At 41.2% G+C, this 16,606-nt stretch overlaps 1 protein-coding gene across 7 annotated transcripts in view; it reads right to left on the reverse strand.

Moving 5' to 3' along the window:
- CNTN5 (contactin 5) overlaps positions 1-16,606 on the reverse strand; it is a 721,166-nt gene that overhangs the window by 33,261 nt on the left and 671,299 nt on the right. For 6 of the 7 annotated variants that reach the window (XM_076328246.1, XM_076328247.1, XM_076328249.1 and 3 more), the window contains 2 exons: positions 11,884-12,042; positions 11,308-11,457 (listed from right to left, as the gene is read on the reverse strand). In XM_076328246.1, the coding sequence (XP_076184361.1) occupies positions 11,308-11,457; positions 11,884-12,042 (309 nt within the window). The remainder of the gene's footprint in view (positions 1-11,307; positions 11,458-11,883; positions 12,043-16,606) is intronic. The other variant, XM_076328251.1, reaches the window with a different exon arrangement.

Raw genomic sequence — 16,606 nt, forward strand, 5'->3', positions numbered from 1 at the left:
TATATCAGTGTTATATCTGAATTTACTCACTGATAGCCTAAGTTTATTGCCATGCAATTAGTGACTTCCCAATCTTTAAGTTGTTAATTCTTGGCAGTGACACTCATGGAGATGCACTTGCACCAAATACACAAGTATGATGACTAAACTTTGTTCCCAGACATAGAATCCATGTACCTGGGGGACAAGGACATTAGGACCTCTTTTCTTTAGTGTTTATCAAAGCTGAGAAATTCAGTATTGTTTCTTCTGAATAAATAGAATCATAGAATCATTAAGGTTGGAAAAGACCTCTAAGATCATCGAGTCTAGCCATCAACCCAACACCACCATGCCCACTAAACCATGCCCCTAAGCGCTGCATCTACACATCTTTTAAATACCTCCAGGGAGGGGGACTCAACCACTTCCCTGGGCAGCCTGGTCCAATGTTTAACCACTCTAAATGATAGAGAGTGGCTTGGCGAGCTCCTCTGCCAGCTCCCTCAGCACCCTCGGGTGGATCCCATCCGGCCCCATAGACTTGTGAGCGTCCAGGTGGCGTAGCAGGTCGTTGACTGCTTCCTCTTGGATTATGGGGGGTTCATCCTGCTCGCCGTCCCTGTCTTCCAGCTCAGGGGGCTGAGTACCCTGAGGATAACTGACCTGCCTGTTAAAGACTGAGGCAAAGAAGGCATTAAGTACCTCAGCCTTTTCCTCATCCTCGGTGACAATGTTCCCCCCCCACATCCAATAAGGGATGGAGATTCTCCTTGGCTCTCTTCTTGTCATTAATGTATTTGTAAAAACATTTTTTGTTGTGTTTAATGACAGTGACCAGATTGCGTTCTAGCTGGGCTTTTGCCTTTCTCATTTCTTCTCTGCACAACCTAACGAGATCCCTGTACTCTTCTTGAGTCGCCTGCCCCTTCTTCCACAAGTGGTAAACTCTCCTTTTTTTCCTGAGTCCCAGCAAGAGCTCCCCGTTCAGCCAGGTTGGTCATCTTCCCTGCCCGTTCTTCTTACGGCGTATGGGGACAGCCTGCTCCTGCGCCTTTAAGACTTCTTTCTTGAAGATCGTCCAGCCTTCCTGGACCCCTTTGCCCTTCAGGACTGTCTCCCAAGGGACTCTCTCAACCAGTGTCCTGAACAGGCCAAAGTCCGCCCTCCGGAAGTCCATGGTTGCGGTTTTGTTGCCCCCCCTCCTTACTTCACCAAGAAGCGAGAATTCTATCATTTCATGGTCGCTAAGCCCAAGATGGCCTCCGACCACCACATCTCCCACCAGTCCTTCTCTGTAAACAGCAGGTCGAACGAGGCACCTCCCCTGGTAGGCTCCCTTGCCAGCTGTGTCAGGAAGTTGTCTTCCACACACTCCAGGAACCTCCTAGACTGCTTCCTCTCTGCCGTGTTGTATTTCCAGCAGACGTCCGGGAAGTTGAAGTCCCCCACAAGAACAAGGGCTAGCAATTGAGAGACTTCTGCCAGCCGCTTGTAGAATGCTTCATCCGCCTCTTCATCCTGGTTGGGTGGTCTATAACAGACTTCCAGCAGGATATCTGCCTCGGTGGCCTTCCCCCTCATCCATAAACACTCAACCGTATCATCATCACAATCGTTGAGCTCTAGACAATCAAAACACTCCCTAACATACAGGGCCACCCCACCGCCTCTCCTTCCTCACCTGTCCCTTCTGAAGAGTTTATAGCCATCCATTGCAGCACTCCAATCGTGGGAGTCACCCCACCATGTTTCTGTGATGGCGACTAAGTCATATCTCTCCTGCTGCACAATGGCTTCCAGCTCCTCCTGTTTGCTGCCCATGCTGCGTGCATTGGTGTAGATGCACTTGAGCTGGGCTATTGATTTCGCCCCCAGCATTGGCATGCTACCCCTAGGCTCATCTCTAGTGAGCATGGTTTTACCCCCTTCCCCCTTCAAACCTAGTTTAAAGCCCTCTCAATGAGCCCTGCCAATTCATGAGCAATGATCCTTTTCCCCCTGTGAGACAGCTGAACTCCATCTGTTGCCAGCAGGCCCGGTGCCGTGTAATACACTCCAACTAGTATCAAAGAGCTCTTTGCTGTGTTCATATGTCTCATATAACAAGAAGATGAGAGAATGTCACCTACTGGAAAATGAACCCCTCCTTGGCTTAACACTGGTCCTTAGGATCATAAAATCTGACTACGCTTAGCTTGATCCTAAGTCTGTAATTCTGATCAAAGCCTTCTCATTAACCCCTTTGCCAGCTACCTATTCTCACTTGTCTCCTGGTTTATTCTTAGACTGGAAGCTCTTTGGGATCAGGTCAACTCTTCTTTTGTTTCTTCAGCCACTGGTAAGGTTGGGAGTTAAAAGCCAGGTCTCTTCATCATTCCGGTAATGCGAAGAACAAATAGTACTAAAAAGCATGTTCTAAAAGACATGTTGACTAGGTGTGGGTCACAATAAATAATGGGCGTATCCTGGCACATGTTTGATGTTGAAAACTCTACTTAAGGCAAACAAACAGAAATCTTGAAAAGACTTTGCCAGGAGTTTGATTTGAACAGAAACAGCAGGATTTGTTTCTTATTGTTTTCTATTTTCATGGAAGTACTGTGTTATGCTGAAAATGAAAATGAAATTAAACACTATTAAAACATATCTCCCCTAAACCAAACAGAAACCCCTTTAATGTTTTCTCTAAGAACAGGCATGAAGAATGTAGCCCTTAGCAGCCCTATGTAAGCCCGGGGAAGATTATGGAGCGGTTCATCTTGAGGGCGCTCACAAGGCATGAGCGGGACAACCAGGGGATCAGGCCCAGCCAGCACGGGTTCATGAGAGGCAGGTCCTGCTTGACCAACCTGATCTCCTTCTATGACCAGGTGACCCACCTAGTGGATGAGGGAAAGGCTGTGGATGTGGTCTACCTGGACTTCAGTAAGGCCTTTGACACCGTCTCCCACAGCATTCTCCTAGAGAAGCTGGCGGCTCACGGCTTAGACAGGTGTACTGTGCGCTGGATCAAAAACTGGCTGGACGGCCAGGCCCAGAGAGTTGTGGTGAATGGAGTTACATCCAGTTGGCGGCCGGTCATGGGCGGTGTTCCCCAGGGCTCAGTTTTGGGGCTGGTCTTGTTCAATGTCTTTATCAATGATCTGGATGAGGGGATTGAGTGCACCCTCAGTAAGTTTGCAGACGACACCAAGTTGGGCGGGAGTGTTGATCTGCTCGAGGGTAGGAAGGCTCTGCAGAGGGACCTGGACAGGCTGGATCGATGGGCCGAGGCCAACTGTATGAGGTTCAACAAGGCCAAGTGCCGGGTCCTGCACTTGGGCCACCACAACCCCATGCAGCGCTACAGGCTTGGGGAAGAGTGGCTGGAAAGCTGCCTGTCGGAAAAGGACCTGGGGGTGTTGGTTGACAGCCGGCTGAACGTGAGCCGTCAGTGTGCCCAGGCGGCCAAGAAGGCCAATGGCATCCTGGCCTGTATCAGAAATAGTGTGGCCAGCAGGAGTAGGGAAGTGATCGTGCCCCTCTACTCGGCCCTGGTGAGGCCGCACCTCGAATACTGTGTTCAGTTTTGGGCCCCTCACTACAAGAAGGACGTTGAGGTGCTGGAGCGTGTCCAGAGAAGGGCAACGAGGCTGGTGAGGGGTCTGGAGAACAAGTCCTCTGAGGAGCGGCTGAGGGAACTGGGGTTGTTTAGCCTGCAGAAGAGGAGGCTGAGGGGAGACCTCATTGCTCTCTACAACTACCTGAAAGGAGGTTGTAGCGAGGTGGGTGTCAGTCTCTTCTCCCAACTAACTAGCAATAGGACGAGAGGAAATGGCCTCAAGTTGCGCCAGGGGAGGTTTAGATTGGACGTGAGGAAAAATTTCTTTACTGAAAGAGTGGTGAAACATTGGACCAGGCTGCCCAGGGCAGTGGTGGAGTCCCCATCCCTGGAGGTATTTAAAAGACGAGTAGGTGAGGCACTTAGGGACATGGTTTAGTGGGCATGGTGGTGTTGGGTTGACGGTTGGACTCAATGATCTTAGAGGTCTTTTCCAACCTCAATGATTCTATGAAGCATTTGACAATATGCTTAAAATATAAATGAAGAAAAGGTGATAGGGAAAGGTAAAGCTTATTCATGAAGCCATGGCCAATTGTTCAATAATTCATGTGTATCTTATCATTATAAGCTGAATATGCATGAAAAGCACTGTTGTTTGTTTAGGACAAAATGTATGCACAGAACTGATGATGCTGAGGGCTTTGTGTATGGGAGCAGTGGTTACAAAGTTCTGAAAAGTGCTGACAATGCCACCTATATATTTTAAATCTGTATTTAAATGTAAAGTTTGGGTAAGCTTTTGGAAGTGGTAGGTAATACCATAGCTATAAAACCATAAACATTTGAGGTAGATGTTAGCTTACCTTCCAGAGTTCCACTGTGTCCAACATTTTGAAAACTGGTCTGTGCTTTAGGGTGCTTAAATAAGTTTTTGGTTCAGAGTTTTAAAAATTCCTTTGTCTTCACTCTGCATGTCTCATGGATTCTTTTTTTTTAAATGAAAACTGTGGATTGTGGTAGACTATAAAGATGACCCCATTCAAAGATTTTGGGTACCCATTTTTTGGCAAAATATTGAAGAATATTAAATATTTAATTTTGACAGTACAATAAATGAAACATAGCCATTTGTGTTTTAAAAAGAGGTACAATTTGAATTTTACTTCAGTTTTATTTAAAATAGAAAAATTAAAGCTGGAAAGACAAATGGGAATATTTTATTTTGAGTTGACAGATTTTTAATTTTTATCCAAAATCTTTATTTTACTTCTAATTTGCTAAAGAAAATAAAGAAAATCTACATTTTGTTTAAAATCAGTTTTATTCTCCCCATTTTTACTTCAGTGAGTGAACTGAAAAAATCTTTTAAACTGCTTTAGCTCTAGATTCCTTTCCTTATAGAAAGGAAAATGAAATGTCACACTGAACCTGGAAAAACTGAAAGTACTTGAAAAACAGTTTATCCGCATCCAATCTTGTAAAGAAATTAAAAAAAAAATTATTGAATGAATAATTATTCATTTTAAAGTGTTTCTGTTTTGTCCTTTTTTTCAAGGAAATGTCGAGTGGCTTTTTTTTTCTGTGTGCTTTGTTTATTATGAAGAGAAATGACAGATTCTTAATTTTGTAGTGGGTCTTAATCTTTGTGCAGAGCAAAAGTATTTAGCAGTCAAGATTATAATTAATTACAGTATTCCTGTACAAACATGTAGCTAGATTTAGTCCCTATCCTTCAATTTTGCAATCTGAATAGGTGAGATAGAGGGAAGAAAAAAAGAAGTAAGAGCCTTACTAGCCTCCTGTATTTAGAGTAAGAAATGTTAACATGAGCTGCCCAAATTTACAGAGAGTTTTCTGATAAGCAGTTGAGTCCAGATTTCCCAAATCCCAATTCTATAGTTTAATTACAAGGTCTTTCTTATTCTGCTTGAATCCTGTATTCATGAAGATATTTTCCACATGGGTATTTTTTGTATAAATTCTGAAACATCTTGTCAAATAAAGTAAAATGAAAAAACCTGTTGATATTGCTACACTTTTTGGGGAGATGAATTATTAAACTTGGCTTTAGTCCTTAAGAAAATGTTTGCTTGAGGTACCGTTGCAGTTGTTTCTTTCTTTTAGAACTTTTTATATCTTTTAAGGTAAAGATGTAGTTTGAAACCCAACTTTTCTTAGCTGTGAAAAGGTACAGGTAGGGGGAAAAGGGTTTGTCGCCAGCTCGACAGAACTGTGAGGACCAAAGCAACAACAACAACACAGCAGTTTTGTCTTCTCAGTTGTTTTCCTCCCCCACCCCCCCCCCCCGCCCCGCAGTACACATCTGGGAAACGGAGGGATGTTAAGTGAAAACCCTTTCACTTTGTGAAAGGCCAGCCCTCAAGTTCTTGCCCTTGCAGGAAAACATTTCACATCTCATCTGTTCAGAAATGAAATGTAAAATGTGCCAGCATCTCAGAAGCAGATGATACACTGCATTCAACTATTGGAAAACAAGGATGCCCCAACTGGTCTCAGGATCATTTCTGTAGTTCTTATTTCCTCTGTATTTTTAATATTTGTAATTTAGTAGGAGATAGAATTCAGCTCTATTCACTGATAATAGTGTCATGCGTGGCTGCGGGACTCAGTCTGAATAGCCTCTAAATCACCACAGATAGGACAGAAATCTCAAATGCTGTTGCATATATGCCAGAGAACCAATTCCTTAGCTTTCCTGTTATGTCTTTTAGTAGCACACACGTTTGGATTCTTTGTCAATATATAATGCATATTAGTTTGAGCCTGCAATATTATGTGTTAGTAGCCTATTTGTTCTAAATATGCACATGCAGTCAATGACTACCATCTACTTTCTCTTCTCCTTTTGTTTTTCCCTATGGAAAAGCACATTTTCTACAAAGGCTTTAGAAGCCCAGGTAATGGTCTCCAAATGTCACAGATACAGCAGGTTACTCATTTTTTCTAGACCAAAAATAGTTATGATAATGGGAAAAGCTGGAACTTGTTTTACACAGGTCACAAACAAATAAACCACCACCCCAACAACAAAAAAATAACGAAAAAAAAGTCAGTCTAAAACAGGTAACTTTTTTCCTGGGACAGAAGCATTTCTTGTTATGCCATGAAGAAATTCTAGCTGAGAATAAGGGCAACTTAATGGAAAATAAGGAGTTATTAAAAAAAAAAAAAAGCCTGTGTACAAACTGCTACTAATAGAGTGCATTACTTTGTTACCTCATAAAATCAAGTTTGCATGCATGATTAGCAGGTTAAACTTTGATTCTACTCAATTTCTCTCTCCCCATGTTTCCCCATGAATAGATAATGTAATTGATGCTTTGCCCCTAGGCTTCAAATGCCCGACTGCCTTAGTGGAATGCCAGACATGTTTAAATTCATGTTATTGGCTCTTTTCACCTTGTCGACCTGTAAAATATGTATCAAGGCTAGAACTGACAGAAATGCAGCAGCTGGCTATAAGTTAGATGTGCCAGAAAATTGCGGTATTATCCATTCTGATGAAAGTAGTTATGAAAAGCAATCATGTTAACTAAATATGAACTAAGTAACAAGATTAGGGTTTAATTAGAAAATTAAAGTAAGTGGAAACCTGTTTATTATTCTGTTGATTTCCTTACACCATCCCAAGTATTGCTTCCATGAGTATTTTTAGATAATGGACTAATATAAAATGTTGTTACTATCTTGGGAAGAAGTGGTAAAATAAGTGAGGTGTGGGGAGAGAAAAAGACTTTAGTCTCCAGTCAAATTAGCTTGTGCCATTAAATTACCGATGCCGATTTCCATTTAAGTATAAAATAATGGAAACAGAATCACACATTTGCTGCCTCTGTGGGTTGTCTACACAGCTATCATTCAGCCTTGTGGATCTCAACTCTCATCTGAGCATGAGCCACAGTAACCTTCTCCGCTGGGAGACTTTTGTTTCTGGAGTTTTACCCAGTGCAGGGCCAGCCTGCCTGTTTTCGCTTGTGGGGCACATCTAACATCACTGCAAATAGCCAGGTTACTCTGCCTGGGTTATGACTAGAGAGGTTGATGCCATGTTCTTTCTGAAATATAATGTCCTTTCACATATATATCTTTTAAGAATTGAGATTGATGATATTAGAACTGGAACTCATGTTAATAGAGATTTTAGCTTGAAGCTTTCAGATAAAAAACTAGTAATAGAGAGATTCTGAAAAAGAATAGTCACTGGGTAATACACCAAGATAGATATTCACATGCTGATTTGGAAAACCATATATGAAACCCAGTGAAAACTATTCATAGCTTTCCTGTCTCTTCAACTTTGGTATCTGAAAACTATACCAAGTGTGATAATTCACACAATCACTGAAAGAGCTGTGTCAGAGGACAGAGCTAAACAGGCTCTGGACTTCAGAAAGATCTAGACACCAGGAAAAAGTGGCTGCCAGAGTGAAGCAGATCATGAAGCCTCTGGCATTTCAAGAGTGCCACAAAAGTTATCAGCAACATGCTACTTTTCAAAGAGTTATATGTGTAACAGGTTTTTTTTGTTGATTGTTTTTTTGTTTAAAGCAGAGTACATTGTGTTATTGTTCGACTTTACAACTCTTTGCAGGTTCTAACAAATTGGGAAGTTATATCTTATTGTAATTCCTGTCTTCTCACTCCCTCTACAGAATAAAAAAATGAGACTGCATCTATCTTTTTTATTACCCTCCCCAATCCAAAATCGTTCACAACTAAAACAGAAACCAAACTTTTTCTTAAAGAAATGTCTTTTGAAATTAAGGCAATGACAACAGACTTCTGTTGGTACCATGCCGTGTTAAAGCAGGCACACCAAATAAATTCAGCTTCAATTTCTCTGAAGGCTGTTGTTTTACTGGCACCTGTCTGGATTTCAATGTCATGCTACAAAACACTCCCTTCTAACACGACATTTGTGCAGCTCTAACTCTGGTAGCAAAAGGGTATTCTTAACTGGGGATCTGAAAGTGCAGGTAAACATCTAGAGTGGCCTTTTTCCTATTTGAACTAATATGTTACTGATTTATTATTCAAGAAGACCTGCATTATTATCAGCTACAGTGCTGTTTACCAGGAGAAGTTTACTCCTTGTGTACTGGAGTACAGATCATTGCCACTTCAGTTAAAGGCTCTGCTCCTTCTGATGGTAGCAACAGTGGAGTATTACCCAGAAATGAATACCAATCACCAGGTGAAAATACACCACACGCTGCATGCTTTGTCTGTCTCACAATTTTTTTTTTACTGATCATTATTTTGATTCATCAATTTATACAGAAGCAAAGTTGCAATGATTGTCCAAAGGCATATTGGAAATGGATGTGCATGAAGAAGACTTTTACTAGAGTTGTAAGAATATGTTTTGGTAAATGCAGCCTTTGTTTGGTAAACACTGGGAAATAAGAAGAAGAACCTAAAAAAAATGACAGCTAGATGAAATCTAACATTTTAAAACTTCAGTTTGTGAGAAAAACATTCACTCACAGCTTAAATACATCTGGTTGATTAAAATCCTGAACCATCCTTTCAAAAACAGAGAACATATTCATAAATCTGAAAGAACATAATCCCAGGAGTGCAACCTATTACAGGATAAACTTTTTCCAGAATGTTTCTGTCCTCTCTGATATGTACCATCTGAATAAATAGAGAAGTCATTCAAACATTTGGGTCCAGCAGAATTTTCACTGCCAATGAAATATGGTACAAAATCAAGGAAAGAATAATGGTGGTGAAATAAGTTTTTTTTTTGAGGATCATTTGAGATGAAAGTAGCTTGTGGTTTTTTATTTCATTTTCCTTTCCTCCTTTTCTTAATGGAACAAAGTATGTAGCATCTGAAGCTTCTGCTATAAAGTTATCGAGTTTCACACTGTGGGCAGCTTGCAGAAGATGAGGGGGAGAGTTGGAAAGGAAGCATCCTTCCACATGCGTGAATGGGAATCAAATCACTTCAGTGCAGTTCTGTGATTGCACAGTGAAATTTAATATCAGTTAGCAACTACACAGTTATTTAAAGCAGAAAAAAATAAATACGTCTTTTTACTACTGAAGATAGGTTTGTTAAACTTCATCTGAAATAGTGCATCCAATTTTGGGTGCCACAATGAGAAAGATAGTGACCAACTAGAGCAAGTTCAGGGGAGGCCACTGGGATGGTGGGCTTGGAGCACTTGCCTTGTGAGGAGAGGCTGGGGGAGCTGGGCTTGTTCAGCCTGGAGCAGAGATGGCTTTGGGGGACTGGCAGTCCCCAGTGCCTACGGGGAGGTCACTGAGGAGACAGAGATGGGCCTTTCATAGTGGTGCAGGGTGGGAGGGCAAGAGACAGCGGTCATAAGAGGAAATAGGGAGAGTTCTGGCTGGACATATGGAGAGAAAAATCACAATGAGATTAGTTAACTACTGGCACAGGTTGCCCAGAGACGATGTGCAATCTCCCTCCTTGGAGGTTTCAAAGGCATAACTGGAAAAAGCCCTGAGACACCTGCTCTGATGTCAGTTTACCCAGCTTTGAGTGGGAGGCTGGACTAGAGACCACCTGAGATCCCTTCCAGCCTCAATTATTCAGTTGATTCTGTGGTTCTGCCTAAAAAAATCAGCCTGAATGTTCTGCTGTGAATGTTTATGGGTGGCATACACACAGACCGGTGAACTATGGAGCTGAGGCACAAGATTAACATATCTTAAAAGATAAGAATTTTATTTCAGAATGAGAGAGGTGGACACATTTTGTCATTGCCATTTGTAATTCTTATAATCTCCCTTAATGAGAAGACAATGCAACACAACTGCTGTATTCATCCAGAATATTTACAACTACAAAATCAGTTATACTTTCAAATTAAAGTGGAATCTTTGAATTTGGCACTCTTCTGTTCTGTATGATTAATAAACTACTTACAAGTTATTCAGCCGAAGAAACATCAAAACAAAATTAAAACTCTCTAGACCTCCTAAATAACAAAGAAGAATGAAGAACAATCTGAAAGTGTTCTGAGATGCAAGTTCTCTTCTAAGGCTTTGTTCAAACCCTCTCTCTACCTCTTTCTGCCTCTTAAAACGTGTGTCTCTAACTGCCTAGGGATTTTTCTCAGATTTCCAATCCTTCTTTATCTCCCTTCATTCACCCAAGTTACTGTCAATAATTCCAAACTTTGCAAGACCACTTCAATTTTCAAGAGACTCAAATGGGATATACAATGCTTTTCCTGGGCTCCCACAGTACCATCCCAGTCAGAAATACAATGAAATTTCTTTAAATGAACTAACAGTTCATGGTAGAGTGTGCATGACAAAGAAACACTTAGAGCACAAGGTATTTCAAATTAAGTAGCTTCCCATGCCTTCCCTATCTTGCTGAAAAAAATTCTGTGTACCTTCAAGGAGAGAAGTTATGAAGACTAAGGGGGGAGAGGCTGCTTGGGAGCAGTTGTGTGAAAAGACTGAGAAGCAGCCTACAATCGAAGAGCAGTGGAAGCCTGCCAGAGGGCGGGCAGCAATGGCTTAAGTGTAAGATGAAGAATAAGGCAGCCTGGATGAAGTAAGCCAGCAGGGAATGGGTTTATTTGAAATTTCTGTAAATTAAACAATATTCCTGTAATTAAAACAAACTGGCTTCCCGTTACAAAGAATATCACCCTGGAACAGTGATGACTGAACACACAGATGTGTACCAGGGAGAATAGTTCTATTATGATATTAAAATAGTTCTTGTTTCTGGTAGTCCTGCACAATTAACCTTTTTATCCTCTTCTTACCTGCTTCATTGGTTCTGATCACTCGTGATGGTGCACTTGGGTCTCCAGTCCCAATTTTGTTTGTTGCTACAACTCTGAACTCATACTCCACCCAAGGGTTCAGTTCGACAGCCATAGCAGACTCCATGTCACCACTTATCACATCTGGAACTGCAGACAGTAAAGAAATGTGTAGGTCACTCCGAAATCTGAAGCTTAGATGCAGTGTCTCAATGGCAAGCGGACTTTGTGATACAACACGGCCATTAGAAATGATAGACATCAAGGATCTAATATGTTAGAAATCACAGCTAGGTTTTTGGCACTGTGGTACTCCTGAAAAGACACAGATTGAAGGATATAGGGGAGAGCTTTCTGCTTATTCACAGATGCATCATGGCAGGTGTCTTTGTGTTGTCCTTTCAGAGCTGTTGCTAAGTAACGTGAAAGGAATGAAAAAAGAAAAAAAAAAGATCAGTGCTTTTAATTTATCATTGCTCTCTTAAGAGTATCTGTTCCTGCAGTTGCTGGTGGTTATTACTGTGATGAGCAGGAGTTTTGAACAGTCTACTTGTGCTGTTTGAAAGTTTTTCTCACCTGTTTTTACGGTCTGCCAGCCAAGAGAAAATGGACTGCGTGCTTGCAGGTTGTAGAGGGAGATAGGGCTGTGATTGTCTGCCCCAGGACTCCAGGAGAGTGTTGCTGTGGTGTCTGTAATTTCCTCCACTATTACAACCCCTGGGGGACCAGGAGGACCTAGAAATAAAGTGGAATAATCAAACAGACGACACCATCATCGTGGATGAGCAGCAATAATACAGGAGATGCATTCTGTAGGGACACGGTGGAGTTCAATATCCATGAAATACAAAGGTTAAAATGCAGACTACTACATCACGGAGATACCTCATTTCCATGATTTCTGCTGGCAAATTGTGATTGTTTCTACTCTTTAAATGCTGCGTGGGTGAGTATCAATTAACTTGTCAGAGTGACAGCAGAAGAACTAGAAATAGAAACATTTAAAAAAAAATCCTCTGTTATAATTGTTCTGAACCTAAAATTAAATGAAAAAAAGAGCAACTTTAAGAAGCATCCAGGCTAGACTGAACAGTCGCAATCACATCTTCTCTTTGTGTGAGACACGTCAGCAGGAAAGACAAATAGTGATCAAAATGAAGCACAGGTGGATGTGCTTCTTGAAGAACAATATTACTAATAACTGAATCAAGAATACAGCATTCATCCTTTTTCTCAAATTCACTCATTCAGGGAAACTGCCTGGATTACTATCCTGCTGGAAATCCATTAACTGTTTGATTTAAAGCTATTAAAACCAAACCAAAACAAAATCCAAACCCAAATATTTTGAAGGCTGATAATTACTATGGTTCCATTAAAAACCAAACAAAAAACCCACAGCAACTTCTCACTTGAGAAAAGAAAGGATTATTTATTCCACTTAGCTGTACCAAATGAGAATATGCTAATCACCATTTGTATAGGCCATGTGACCGATCCAATAAGTGAGGTCTCTGGTAGCAAACATGACTTTGCAAAGAAAAATGTGGCTATAACATCCCACTCCCACCCCAATTATCTTCTTTAATTCTTCCTGATATTGATATTACTGGTGTTTGAAAACATTGTCCATTTGCACTTGCCAAACTAAATCAGAGGCAAGGTTCTCCTGGTTCAGGATCCTCTTCCACAGTTGTAACCAGATGTTTAGGGGAAAATGTGCATCTCTGTCATGGGTAAATGCAGAATAAACATCTTGTGGTTTCTTATACTTAAAAGCTTATATAAGTCCTGAAGGACAGGACTTAATAATTCTGTAAAATATTATTAATAGCTATAATTATTTACAACAAATCTGGATTTTCTTGGCATCCAAGACCCTTCTGATTCTTTTCCATCCTCCTGTTGTTGAATGCTGAAGTTTTGCTTCTGCTTCTACACAGATGGAGGGCTGCGAAATCAGAAATGCACTACTGGACACTTTCTCCCAAAATGAAACTGCAGGAAGGGTGATGATGGAAACAACTTTATTAATAGAAAGCAATTGCTGCTACACTTTTGCAGGAGCCCAATGCTGTTTGCATGTATCATGAGCTGTAGTGGAGGAGGTCCTTTGGATACCTCCATTCCCATGACCTGTGGTGAGTGGTGCGGTCCTACTTACTGAACTGTCAGAGCTCAGCACCTGCAGACCAGGGTGGCAAACACTTGGGTCTGGTGCCTCCATTTGAAGTGGCAGTTGTAGCCAGGATTTCTGCATTATTGAGCTCAGCATTATTATATTTTAGTGCTATTTCATGTAATCAAATCTTTTGCTGACTATAATCCTTAGTCCATGAGTAGATTTATCTGAATATTGAAGGCTAAAAAAACTCATTAATTGAAATATTTTTAGTTGCTGGGATTTTTTGTTACTTGCAGCTGCAAACAGCTTTATATTTCCTCTGATATGCCTTCAACAAAAGCATGTTTACATGAACTATGACAACAGTATGATCAGAGTTTTGTAATAGTTGGGCTCCATAGCTTCAGACTGAAAGAGTCATTGAATCCTTTAAATGAGAAAGCAATTTATGCTATTCACATGCTTCTGTTTGCTTGGCGATGATCTACAAGCAACTAATTGACATTAAAATGTTGGAAATATATGGCATTTAGAAATAATAGCAACAAAAAGAGACAAATGAATGTTTGAAATTCAAGAGGTTCAATTCCTTCCATTCCAGGAGTGGAAGGAATTCAGTAAAGTTTAGTATTATGGATGTATGATGGAAGAAGATCCTCTCCACAGCACACTGCAGTCCTCTTCACAGGAGCACAGGCTACAGCTCTGGGTTATAGGAAGAACAAGATTTTCTACTTCCATGAGTGGTGAGCAGCTTCAGTGTTGGGAATCTCTCCTCTTCCCTTGCTCTGCCTGCTTAACAGGCTTGACTTTGCTGCTGTCAGTGCCTTTCATCGAGTCACAAACAGTGCTGGGATAAGATCGTGCCTCCCACCTTGTGACTCTTGGCCTTCTGGAGTCCCATCTTCATTTGCAGTTGAAAAGTATTGCTTTTCTTCCTGGGAGAAAACATGGCAGAAAGATGTGTCCTCTGCACTCCTGCCTTCCTGCCAAGTATTTGCTGTTCTTTGATGGGAAGCACCAGGTCAGGCCTTCGTCTCAGAATAGCAAGTCCTGAGGCTAATTTAATAATAGGGTGATCTTCAATCTCCGTCATCTATTGTTTCAGGCTATCTGTTGATGTAGGAAAATACTAGTGAAATTTTTATTTGTAGCCATGAGGGAAAGTTTAAAGGAAAGCTGGGATCTTGATACAATCATATGCTTTTACTGGGTTGGAGCCCTAGGCCCCGAATTATATCGTGGTCCCAAGCACAAACAAAATTAAAGGGAAATATTTTAGTACTTTTCCTCTACGACAATATTTCTCCCATGCACACCCAATGTTGTTAAAGAGTTTCTAGCCACTGTATTATAGGCAAAAGAACAAGCGTCTTGCTTATATAAAAATATGTAAAATATATTTATGCAGATGTCTCCTACTAAATTCTCAATATATTTTGTTGTTGGAGTTCTCTCATGTTTTTAAACCTTTTAAATGCATTCCTAGTCATGACAATGTGTCATTATGCTTTCTGAGATGTGTGCTTTTACACAGTCTGCAGGATGACTGCTAAAAAGCATTTCCATTTCCAACAGCAGGCATTCTTGAAAGTGGATTAATAAAGGACAAAAGCCTCAGTAATGACAAATATATGACAGTTAGCCAGGACCTGAGTGCTATGCAGATGTCACTCATTTTTGTAGAAATCTCATTAAATTTTATGCTTGGATGTAATCATTCATGGTGTCAGCTGGATGGCTAATGCAGAGAAGCTTTTCTCCCAAGGGCTGTGTTATTGTTCAGGATCTCTCAAACAGTTTTTCAGTTGAGAATAGCCAATTGAGGTAAAAATGCACGGTCTGCTCAAATGCTTCTCTGGAAACTATACAGAAAATGACTGGTCATAAATGCACTACAGTGCAGTCGACCTTCATAGAGAAGACATTTGGGGCTGTGATACTCTCTTATGTGGCTCTAGGAGCACTGGAAACCCAGTGTCAAGGATATTAGTCAATTATCTTCTTTCAGAGCTATTCCATAGATTAATACTTCATTTCAGGACATGTGTGACTGCATTTTAGCAAACTTGTTTTATATCTCTTTTTTTTTTTGTTGGAATGATCATCCTGAGAGGTCCTTTAGATTACTTGCCATGGTACAATGTTAATGTGAGACTTCTTGAAAGACTATTACCAATAATAGCTGTAGTCATTCAGTGAGGCAGTGTCCTTTCCCTGTATCCCAGAACGTGCTCTGATTTACTCCACTGCAGCCTGAACAGGATAATTCTTACTTTTACCAACAACTAAAAAGCCTGTAGCAGTTCATGAACACAGGTTTCTTGTCCTGAAGAATTTGCTTTCTGAATGACACAGTGTACTGGCTTGTCATCAAGAAGATGAGAGGTCAAGAAAAAGAGGAAAAGAAAGATGCAGTAACTACAGAATGATGGGAAAGGTGCTTGAGAAAACAGGAGCTTGACTGTTTCTTGTAGTGTAAGTCCCTTTTGCTGTGCTTACCTATGTCAGATGAAGTGTTTGCACATGGTGGGGAACAAGAGGATGGAGAGAAAGTTCGACGTATAGTGAGTGCAATAGTGACCATGGCTTTAGTGGATACATCCATATCCCCATTCCCTCCATGTGTGGTGTACCCAAGTGGTTTCTGCAAGGTACGTACATAAGGGCCCTGGGCAGATGGAGAGGTTATACCCCAATCAGCGGCAGGACAGGTTAGACTCAGGGTTGGAAGGTAAGAAAGAGAAGACATTGGTGTTCCAGCCTGAACAGTCTTAACTCATTCCAGGGATGAGGGTCAGGAGAAATCCCTGGTGTCCTGCCTGAGGAGGCCTTTGGTGGTACATATATAATGTCATGCTCCTTTGCCCTGATGACTTCTCTGCCTTGTACAAACCTAAAAATAGGGGATTTGGGCAAGACAACCTTGAGAGTTGCTGAGCGTTGTGAGCTCAGATGCCAGACTGCAGTCCATAGCCCCTGAGCTGGATCTTTGTGTAGTGGCAGTTGTGACTTGACACAAAATGTATGGACAGTGCAGGAAACATGAACTGAAATTTCACCTTAGGAGGAAAAGCACCAGCAGCCTATGAATTGCATTGTGAATGACTTAACTAGCAGGTCCCAACTAGAATAAGAAACTGAGTTTTAGACATGCTTCTTTCATTGGCATGT

The sequence above is a fragment of the Aptenodytes patagonicus genome, chromosome 1, assembly GCF_965638725.1.
Source record: "Aptenodytes patagonicus chromosome 1, bAptPat1.pri.cur, whole genome shotgun sequence".
Lineage (NCBI taxonomy): Eukaryota > Metazoa > Chordata > Aves > Sphenisciformes > Spheniscidae > Aptenodytes > Aptenodytes patagonicus.